The 11,498-nt window shown below is 40.8% G+C and overlaps 1 protein-coding gene across 1 annotated transcript in view; it reads right to left on the reverse strand.

Moving 5' to 3' along the window:
* The window catches only part of LOC113035504 (protein kinase C epsilon type-like), a 91,296-nt gene extending 82,352 nt beyond the window's left edge, over positions 1 to 8,944 (reverse strand). The window contains exon 1 of the mRNA XM_026191113.1: positions 7,827 to 8,944. Within this exon, the coding sequence (XP_026046898.1) occupies positions 7,827 to 8,174 (348 nt within the window). The 5' untranslated portion in view covers positions 8,175 to 8,944. The remainder of the gene's footprint in view (positions 1 to 7,826) is intronic.
* Positions 8,945 to 11,498: the final 2,554 nt, after the last annotated feature.

An 11,498-nucleotide genomic window follows, 5' to 3' on the forward strand; every position in this document is an offset into this window, starting at 1 on the left:
TCACAACACGGGTATTAGGTTTCAGTTCACATGCTTTTGTCAAATGAAATATCTGCTGATTTTTTGATTTCCAGGCACAGTGGATACTGTATCACCATTAGACAAAGACAACACACCAGTGTCTCCAAAACCTCTTTCGTTTACTGCAGAACTATTTTGCGTCATGGGATAAGATCTTGCCAAAGGATAAAACTGTCCAAAAACCTTAACTCTCTGACGTTCCTTTGCCATGAATGAAAAGGCTATTGTATGTGCTGCAAGTGGGGAACTGTGTGGATTATTTAATGGAGTTCATAAAATTCATAAAAGATTAAAGGAGAAAGCATTATCAGATATGAAGAGACAACAAAAGTGTGTGAAAGCAGAAGCCACAGACATAGACAGGGGAGGACAGTAAAGCATTCAGGTGGGACATTGTGGGACAGTTCAATGTGTTCTCGTCCCAGGGTTTCAAATACATCCATTCTGTCACATACTGCTGGCATTACAGAAATACACGCAGGATTACCTTTGGTGTTGGTGCTGTGATGCACCGACTGCGGCAATACTGGTCTAATGTTTTAAAGAACAGTGGACCCTGGATTGAGTCCCAGGTGGGGGCTTTGTTTTCTGCACTTTTTTCCAATTTCTTTTCACTCATGTGTTTGTGTTTGTTGGTAAAGTTTAATAAGGTTTGTTTTAGCATGCAACACTCCACGATATTAACCCTACACACTGCAAAATGATGCTTATGGCCACTGACTGCATCTAAATCAGGGGTCTTGAACGCCAGGCCTCGAGGGCCGGTGTCCTGCATGTTTTAGATCTCACCATGGGTCAACACACCCAAATCAAATGATTAGTTCATTACCAGGCCTCTGAAGAACTTCAAGACATGTTGAGGAGGTAATTTAGCCATTTAAATCAGATGTGTTGGATCAAGGACACATCTAAAACCTGCAGGACACTGGCCCTCGATGCCTGGAGTTCGAGACAACTGATCTAAATGAAAAGCTGTGGTAAGTCTACTGACTCTGAATGCGCCTGAGTGACTTTTATGTGGCAAAGAAATAATTTTAACTCAATATCTTGATGAATTACTGGATAACACAATAACTGCTGAGTTTAGATAGAAAGCAGCCTGGGTTTTGTTTTGTTTTCTCTGTGCCTGTGGTTACTGGCTACTGACAAGTGGCAAGGCACCATCTGATATGTGTATCAGTCTGATCCTGACCCAAAAGATTTCCCTCAGCAACAATCAATGGGGCGGTCTATTCAGTTCTTTTAATTTATAAAGCGTGGATAGCCATGTTTAAGTTGAGCCGTTTGTCACCTTACACACAAAACAGACTCTCACAGTCTCTTTATCATGCTGACGGATTCAGTTTCCTAATTTAACACTGATATTCATTCATTATTCTCATCATTTCTTTTAAATTAAAGATGTGTTTGAGTCCTATGGCCTATTTTTCATTGTCCCAAAATGTTTATATTAATTTCCATCCTCTATACAGCTACCACTGTTAGGCTTTTGCTCACTCTGAAATCACATATTTATTTTCTTGTCTGGTGTTTAAGCAATCCACACAACATTTTATTTCATCTCCTGTTTTCAAACCTACACTCCCTGAATCAGCAGCAAATTTCAAAAAAATGTAAGATGAATTAGTCTTGTATTCATTAGTATAAAGAGTAATTAAACTTGGAGAGATACCATCAGTCTCCCACCCCCATGGGGCCCCGGTGTTGGTAATACTAGCAGATGACACTGCAGCACTTACTCTAACACACTTTGGTCATCTAAACATAAAATGATGAGAACCATGTAGCTCCAGAAACAAAGCACAGACTGCATTTGTATGACACTCGGGGGAAAAGTAAGAAGTTGTGTTTCATGATTGATGACGTATGATACAAAAACAATCTGCTGACTAACAGTAAGTACTCTGCCTGAGTTCCTGGAAGACATGTTTGGGTGTCACAGACAGGTGGCACGGCTCTCCTGAAAAATACTGTGTATAATAAAACATCACTGTGAGGCAAACAATGTGCACATTGTGATTTGTGGTAATGTTCTTCTGACTTTCTAAGCAGTCTGAGTATCATTCTCCTAAAAAGATCTCATACTTCTTCAAGTCTGTCATATGCCGAAGAATAAAATAATAAGGTTCTTTTTTGTGTGGGAACTTACACAAATCTGTAACCGAGCCTGAGCCCAGAAATAACAAATAAATCACTCTTTGGTATAAGAGGGACTGTTTTAGTCTGGAGCAAAGTTAGTCTCCATCAACCTAACGATGAAATTTAGTTAAGGTTCCACTACTGATTTCACAGTCTAATATTATTATGGATGCATGTTATGCCATATTCTTGATATTTAAATAGATTTATTGTTTCCCTGTATGCATGATTGAAGAAATATTTGGAAAGATGTTACGGCCCTAGCGTAACGTAACAAAAGAACAAGTGGAAAAAATTTTATTCATTGACTTCGCACCAGATGCAGTCACACTGAACAAATCTCATAGTTCATAATATAATACAACATGACACAAAAAGATGTGGTACCATGTAATGCGATACGATATAATCCAATGGAATAAGATTGGATCAACAGACATGCAGGGTTGCTAGTTGGTACATGATACAGGACATGTTGGTTTACACAAGAGTTTTCTTTACAAGTTTCCTCTTTCTCACCACAATAAGAAACAACACATGGCCTCAGCTAATCAACTCACTGATTGGTGATTACTTCAGACTTGTATTGATTTCAGCCATAAGGGCAGCGCTAAGTGTTGGGAGTGAGAAAGAAATCCAGTCCAAGAAAATCATGTTTTGTTATTCTGGAATTATTTGATGTGAAGAATTGGTTTGAAGCTACTATAGTAAACATCAACTTTCTGAGCCTTTGCAATTCCTCTGCTTAAAGGATAAAAACACTCCACAACAGACTTATAGCTTACGTTAGCATTACTCATGAGGAAATTACACAGTCTTAGTTCCCACACGCTGTTATCTAGTTCTTCTTTGTCTAAGCTGACATAACTCTTGATGTAGCTTAAGTTGAGACATGTTCGCCCGTGGGAGTGCCTTAAAACAAGTGCAAACACAAGGTGCAAGACTCAGAGGATCAAGATGAAAAATTCCTGTCATGCTGATGAATGAAAATGGATCAGGCTGACAGCCGTATAGCACCTTTTGACTTAAAAAGCACCACTGCAGTTCAAGAAGATTACTATTTTCATGTGTAGTAATTTATATTTAGAGGTATACCTCTGCGATCTTTCTTGCCCTTTACTTGCATACATGGAGCTGGAGGCTGGAAAAAAGCAGCAAGACTAGCACAAATCACAAGTGACCGTACTGGAACGAGAAGGCATAGCGCTAGGTTACCAGCTAATGCTAGCAAACACTTTTAGTAAGTACCATTCATAAACTGTACAATGCACAGACACTAATAAAATATCACTCATCAAAAAACTGAAGGACAAACTTCTTGGATTAGCTGTGCCTCACATGTTTTTTGCAAGATAATTCATTATAAGGCTACAACGGAACGAAAGCACAAACGGTTCTAGTTTAGCAGCTAAAGTTATCAACAGTGGCCATACTGTTGGTTAACATGCGTTTTGATGCTGAAAAGTTGGGCATTTTCACATGAAAGGTCTGATTTGCCTTCAGGAGTCAGCCTTGAGTGGCTACAAGAGGAAACACACTTTTTTGGCTTCATTTTTGAGCTCTGGAGGTTGCCACTTGCAGGCTAGAGTAGCTTCAATAGTGTACCTTAAATGAGATTTGTCAATATGATGCTTTACTTTTTGCTTGATATAACAACTTAAGAAGGTTTAACAAAGACCTGAACTCGATAAAGTACTCTGTGTTTCATAATAACTAGCAGAAAGTTTCAACAGGCACATTGTGTAATACTACTACTTAATTTAACTGAATTTTATCTAACTTGAGTTACTAGTGAGTAGTGAGGAGAAAAGTCATAACAGCATCCCTGTTTGATTATTCCCTACATTCTACAACATTAAGGGCAATTAAATGTTTTTAATATAGCACCAGATTACAACAACAGTCATCTCCAGCTGCTTTATATTTTAGGCAAGAGAACTCCAACAATCCGATAATTCCTATGAACAAGCACTTGGCCATGGTTAATAGGTAGAACTCAGTTTTAACAGAAAGAGACCTTCAGCAGAACAAGGCTGTGTGATGAGCAGCCATCTGCCACGACCGGCTGTGGGATGAGAGGAAAGTGAAGACAGAAACAGAGGAGCGCAGAGAGACTGAACAACAAACAAGCGAGCAGAAATAAATGTAATGATATGAAATAGTGTAAATGCACAGGAAGTCCACCAGCAGCACATGTGATACAGCTCAGAAATATTTAAACCCATCAGAAGATTCACTGAGAGTCTCGTATTCCGAGTCCTTCTGTCAAGAACTTAATCTTAACACATGAGACTTCACACTCCCCCACAGAACAACCTTCTCTGTCCTACAGTGCAACATTCTGTAAAGGTTTCCATCCACTGCTTTCTCTCTTCCTGTCCTTCTCCCAGCTCTCTCTCACTGTGTCTAATGGACCTGATGGCCTCATCAATAATACAATCAACCAACTATTTGCTTCAGCGGCTTCAGACAACAATGGACGGCTCCCCAATGCTTCTGTGAATGTGTGCATGAGTGTCATGCATTTGGCCTAACTGCATCCACTCTTTGTAGCTCTGTTGTGGGTCACTGGTTCATCTAACAAGAGCACAACAAAGGCAACAGGATCTATATTGTGTGTGTAGCGAACCCTGTTGTGCATCTGCTAAACTTAGCTGCAGGACAGCAGAGTTTGGGTTGCAGAGATCCTGTAGTGTACAACAAAAGTGTGATCATCTTTGCACAGTTTATAAAGATGCGATCTGTGGTCTTTCCAGTAGATGTATCAATATACTGTATATCTGTATGTGAGAGTTGGATGAAACACCAACAGTGACCATGTTTGGAGTCGCTTCTGCTCACAAGTCCCTGCATCCCAGCATTTTGTCTTTAACCACCTTTCAGCTGCTCTTAGTGTTATGTGGCTAGCTGCTGAAGACAGTCAAGTTAGCTAGAGGAGCATGTAACAGAAGCAGAGCCAGACATTTCCCTTGGTTTGGTTCTCTGCACAGAAAACATGACTTCATATGAATCAGCATATTGTTCCATGTCTGCTGGATGTGTAAATAAGCAACTGTTCGCTAACACAGCATAACAATTTAATAACACACTATGTCACTTTCCCACTTGTTCATTTTAGAGGAACAAATAAACTAAGAGTCAAGGAAACTGATGTACCAGCTCATGGTAAGAACATGAGCTTCTACAATATAAATGCTGTTATAAATAGAAATATTTGTTTGTACTTTTGAATGTTTGAATGAGCTAGTGTCATGCTAAACTCTTATGCCCCATGTCATCTGCTCTGTTCAGTTGACTTGCAGGTTGAGATCTGCTCAATCCAACTTTGTTTACCTAGTTCACAGCAACAGTCATTTCAAGATCTCAAAGATACGCACAAGGTGTCCCATCGCTGCATTAGGAAATAGTGAAAAGGGTTTCATATTCCCAACTCGTCCTATACGGAGGCTTGCAAAGGACCATCTGGAATCACATTATAAGTCATTTAATGTACATCATCAGTGGTGAGAAGGTGAGTTTAAAATTTTAACCCAAGCACTGCTCTTCTTCTTTCACCATGTCTTTCTTCAACACGCTAAAATGCAAACCACAGTCTCTGCAGCAAAAACCTCCGAGGCTAAAAAAGAAAGTTTCTTTTAATGGCCACTTGAAGCTAGCTACAGAAGTCCTCACATGTTAAAATGTCCTAAATTAAAGCAGAACTAAATATTTTACATTCTGTTATGATAAATAGTTATGGGTTTCTTTGGGTGATGAGAATTTTGTATAATTCATCCACCTGGATACTGGTGCAGCCTAGACCTAGGAACATGGCTGCTTTGATTGACAGGTGTGCCCACACAAGGCTCTGTGGCCAGCAGCCGTCTGCTGAGCCTAACCTCCACTAACTGAAGTCACTGAAACTGACTTACTGGTACTGATGCCTTTGGAGTGAAATTATCTTAAAAATAATACTACCCAAAATAAAAAACTGTGTTTAGGTTTTTGTGAGTCAAACTTTTGTACTTTATTTTTAGGTTACTTAGCATTAATTACCCTGTCTGTACGTTGCACTTGTACAGTTTATAGATGCAGCTCGCAGACCTGGGCTAATAATTTAGCGCTCCACCAGCTCATCATTTCCGGATCCAAAAAAGCAGCATGTGGGTTTAGGAAACACTAACGCTGAGAGTTCAAAAGAGAGAGTCTGAAATCAATCTTTGACCATCTTTTATATACAGTCTATGGTCTTAATCTACTGCCACCTCTCCATTTTCCAAACGCAGCCTTTGTAGCTTTTTAAGACATCAGTTCTCTCTCTTCATCCACTAATGCTGCAGCACGTGCGCCAAGCACCATACAATAGGACACCGTGATGCATCTTGTGATGCCAGCTCCATGTGGCAGTATTTAACACACTGGGGTGGGGATCTTTCCCATAACTTTTCCATCTGAAAAAGCCAGTTGGAAAAGTTACTTTTTTTTCTTGGCATCCACACTTTACAGCTATCATTCGCTGCAAGTAGATGTTTACTTTCAATTGTGAACATGTCTAAAAGGGCAGGGCTTGAACTTGAAATCGAGATGATGAGCAAATGATCTTCACTTAATCTATTAGTTGACTCCCACTTGTTCTGAATATGAATCATTTATCAAGTTAAAAGCAATTAATCATTTATCAAGATAACACACTAAATACTGAGCGGTCAAAGCTTCTCAGGCATCAGGATGTCAAACCCTAAAACGATGCACGTTTATGGTGGGTCATTTTGGTTAACTGCACTTTGCTTTTGAAAAATGCACTCACTAGTTATTCATCTCTGCCTCTCTTCCACACTGCATCTTTTATTTTACTTATTTATTTATCTATTTATTTGTCCTGTCTCAAAGGGGGGTGTTGGGTTTTCTCTCATTTATTGTGGAGCAGCCACATAAAAAACATTTTTCATCGCGGGCACATACAGCTCACGTTGATATCATGTTCCAGACAAAGGACTGATAAAAATCAAATTTCTGTTAGTGTAAAGAAGTTTAACTAAAAATGTAATCAATTAGGTATCTTAATATAAGACAAAAAGTGCAATTTTAACAGTATGTCTCAGTTTTTCTACATGATAAAAAAAAATGCTGCTGTAGTAAATGAAAGGAATCTGTGAGTGTGACTCTTTGGGATTTAATTTGGTGTATTGTAAATGGTCCGAGGGGAAGTCTTTAACAGTAGGAAAAGCTGTAAAACTTGTTAAAATGTATCCTCTCCTTCACATTTTCCAAAGTAATCCAGAACTGCTTTGTTTGACACCCCTGTTGTTGGGTCTTTAGATTATATATACAGCGCCTGGAGGTGACTGCTGTTGTGATTTGGCGCTATATAAATAAAATTAAATTAAAAACAACATTAGCTAAGCCTTCTGTATTATTAAGTGTTGGTCCTGTCTTATTATATAGAGTCTGTAGATTATGTAATATGATGGAACACACAGCTTGTATTTTTAGGTGTAAATCCCTGCAACTATATGACTACTTATAGTCTGCTTCCTGCCAGACTCCCGGGAGAATTGTGATTGGAAAAAGAGTGATTAACTGATTCATTGGAAAACTTTCCACTGAAGTCCGTTTGCCTACGACAGAGAAGGTCTGAGCACCTTGTTCGACTATCACTCCCACTGTGTGTGCTTCAGGTGTCTTACCCAGTCCTCAAAGTGCTTGCTGCTGTTCTGCAGGATGTCCTCGAATTGGATGATGCAGTTGGCCACGAAGTCGTCGTAGCCAATGGGCGCGTCGTGGAAAACTGATAGCTCTATCTTGCGGCCGTCGTGGACCTCCGTGATGAACTCGTAATTCCACGTGGGGCTGTTGGTCTTCTGCTTGGTGGAGGTCTGGCCCACGCGAGAGTCGTCCACGTTGAGGGCGATGTACGTGTCCAGGAGGAAGGTCTGAGTCTTGGGACCGACGGCGTGACGCAGGGACCAAGCTGTGGGTTTGAGGTCCAGAGCCTCGCGGATCCTGATCTTCAGCTGCCCGTTGAAGACCACCATGGCGATGAAACGCGCTTCCAGTAAAACCACAGGACACCTTTCACCTCAAACACCCCCAAATCAACCGTGCTTTAGCGCTTTGAATAACAGCTCCGTTCAACCGGTGGTCCTCCGGGCAGAGCGTGTTCCTTCCACTCCGATATGAAGGAGAGAGTGCAGTCACCAAGCACACCAAGCTGCTGTCGTGTCTCGAAACGTCTGCACTTGTCGATTATGCTACAAAATTTCCCCCCAGAAACTGAACTTCAGTGGCGGAAAAGCGACCGTTAGCCCGGGAAGCCTTCAGAAGTGCACGGAAGAAACATGAATAGCTACGGCGCACATACGAGCAGAGGCCCCAGATGTGATTCGCTCTGTCATGGTGTTTACCTTCGAGGTATTAAAAAGCTCTGTTAGCTGCAGCGGGGCTCCCTGGAAGCACTGGCCTGCGTTGCATTGCACCGTGCGGAGGGTGGGAGGCTCCAAATACCTGCTGCCAGCCGCCGCGGCGCACTGGAGATGTTCGAGCTGCGAACCAGACAGCGGCCGGTAACGACCGCAGCAGGGGCGGAGAGAAGGGGGGCGGTGGGTGGATGTGTCAAAACGGGCTCCTGCTGCTTGGTGCACGGCCTGGTGTCAGTCCAGTGCAGCTGTTTGAGCTCAACTTCCAGTGGACACAGCCTCCCGACACCGCTGTGTGTCTCCGTCTCTCTCTCGCGCTCTCTCTCTCTCTCTCTGGTGCAGGAAATGCGAAAAACACGTCAGATTTAGCGGAGCCTGATGTGACAGACGGGGGAGTGCGACGCAACCAAGACTGGGGCGGTGTTTAGGAGCAGCGGGGCTGGGGGGGAAGGTTGGATGAATATGAAGGCAGAGAAATAAAAGCCTGAACAATTCACCAAGGTGCCCTTGAGCAAGGCTAGGGCTGTATAAAGAAGCCAGTGCAGGTTTACACAGTAATAGGCGTGTGTGTAAAGCTGTTTTATTAATGCAGAAAAAAACAGGTGTGTGTGCAGAAAAACAACAAGAGTGTTTAATACTGAAATGTGGACGCCTAGCAGCATGTCTCCACTCATTTTGCTGCATGTCCAGGTGCAGAATTATGAACATTCATTCACTCAATAAAGGCCACTTGCCAAGGCCATAAAAAGATGGGACCTTAGGGGGATGAATGTAGGGATATGTGAGGCATGTGTGGAATTTAAAAGAGGTGACTGAAAGCCATGTTACTTATCAGCAGCATGATGTGTGCAGCACTGAAGAAAAATATAACCTAAAACATCTGCAGCCTCAAGTGGCTTTCACAGCATTAAGCAACATTTCAGTTTTCAGTTTTGGTTTACCAAGGATGCAATGCACAGATTGTGAGTAATTGCCTACTTTGCACCTGCAAGACTGCATTGCAAGATATGAATGTTTGCCAGGGCTCTAGCAGGACTCTAATTAGTTTTGCAAAATTGTGTCATGAGTCTTCATAGTTTCCATAGTCTTTAAAACTGTACCATCGTTGTTTGAATTCCTTCCAGGGTAAAAATGAAGCGGTGTGTTTGCAAGGAGCCAGACACAGCATGTGACACAGAGGAATGAGATTTTCTACCTTCTCATATATACAGACAAATGCTTTATATATTTGACACAGAACCTGCAGTCTGTTTCTCCCGAGGCACAGATGACAAATGTGATTTATGTGCAAGCTTAGTTTTATTTGGAATAATTGTAGAAGAAGAGTCAGGCGTCTGCTTCATTTAACAGCAGAAACTACAAGGTGACCGCATGCACGGGGATCTGTCTTAGTGCAGGAGCACACATACCTGACAGGCTCAGTACAACACCAAGAGTGATTCACATTTTACACAAGGGAAGGATGCATTTATGTGCAGATAGCATTTAGTGTTTTCAGCACTGGAGCAGCTGAAAACACTGACAAAATATCAGACTGGTATCAGTTTTTAATAGAGAGTGAACATGTTCTGTTATCTATTAGCAAATATGTAGGACAAATATGTAGGCTTTCACTGGCTTTGTTTAATGTGTTAGACAAAAAAAACCCAATTTAACCTGTTTTGTTGACCTGTTTTCAAACAGCTGGTCTCTTTCTTTAAGTTCACTTTTGTTGAATACTTGTGCAACAACAGTTACAAAAACAGAGAACCTTTTTTTGTGATGTATCTTCATCTCTTTATCTCAAATATGAGGAAGTTTGAGAAGACTCCAAAATATTTTTACAATCTGCAGAACACAAGTGTGTTAGAGGCTAGTTTACTTGCCTCATTTAGGCCATGTTATGCAAAAGTGAACATTAATATACAGTGGGGGTGCAGATTGACTGAAAAAAGGTGGATATTGAGAAACACTCAGATGAGCAGGGTGAAAGTGATCTGTTATGCTTAAACCTTGAACATCACTGACCCCTGTTGTCGATTGTTTGTAATTTCAAGTTTCAGGCACCTCCCACCAGCTGCAAAAATGATAAACTGCACTGCTTCTGAGAGAGGACAGAGAAAGTAAATTACTCTACACTGTCTGTCCCAGTTTAATTCTCTTACAGCCTCTTACCATGGCCATTTCTGTGTCAGAAATACAAGAACTAGCGTATTACTATCATGATTTTTTTCAATGTCCTAGAAAATTACAAGGTGACTGAGAAATAAGACTTTTTCATATACTCATAATATACTGACCTAATGATTTCAAGAAACACACAGAGGTGGAACCATACTTGCATACAGGCAGGGAAACATTTTTAAGCCATCTTAGGTTTTTAATCCTCTGGTTTGTCAAATCAAATCAAATCAAATCACTTTTATTGTCACATCACATGTGCAGGCACACTGGCACAGCACATGCGAGTGAAATTCTTGTGTGCGAGCCCCACAAGCAACAGAGATGTGCAAACACAACAACACAAACGAGCAAAATACAAGAATGGCCAACCTGAAACTAATAAATATATGTACAATATATAATAGTGTATGCATTTCTGGATGTGTATACTAAATATTTTCCTACGTGTGTGTGTGTGTGTGTGTGTGTGTGTGTGTGTGTGTGTGTGTGTGTGTGTGTGTGTATACACATTTTTACAAATTAAATAGAAAAAAAAATTGTATTTTATTAAATGTTACACTTTGTTACAGTAAATGTAGAATATTAGCAAATAGTTTAAGATAAAATAAGGCTATGTGTGTGTGTCAGTTTAAAATGAGTTTGACACCTCTGATCTAAAAGAAGTGCATTGTTACTCATGTTACCAGTAGCTGTGTTAGCTTAATGTTGGCTTAACATTAGCTAATGTAACATTTGATTCCATTCAGTGCTAATGTTAAGGCAGCTTTACTGCATAAAGTC

This window comes from Astatotilapia calliptera, chromosome 13 (assembly GCF_900246225.1).
Source record: "Astatotilapia calliptera chromosome 13, fAstCal1.2, whole genome shotgun sequence".
Classification (NCBI taxonomy): Eukaryota; Metazoa; Chordata; class Actinopteri; order Cichliformes; family Cichlidae; genus Astatotilapia; species Astatotilapia calliptera.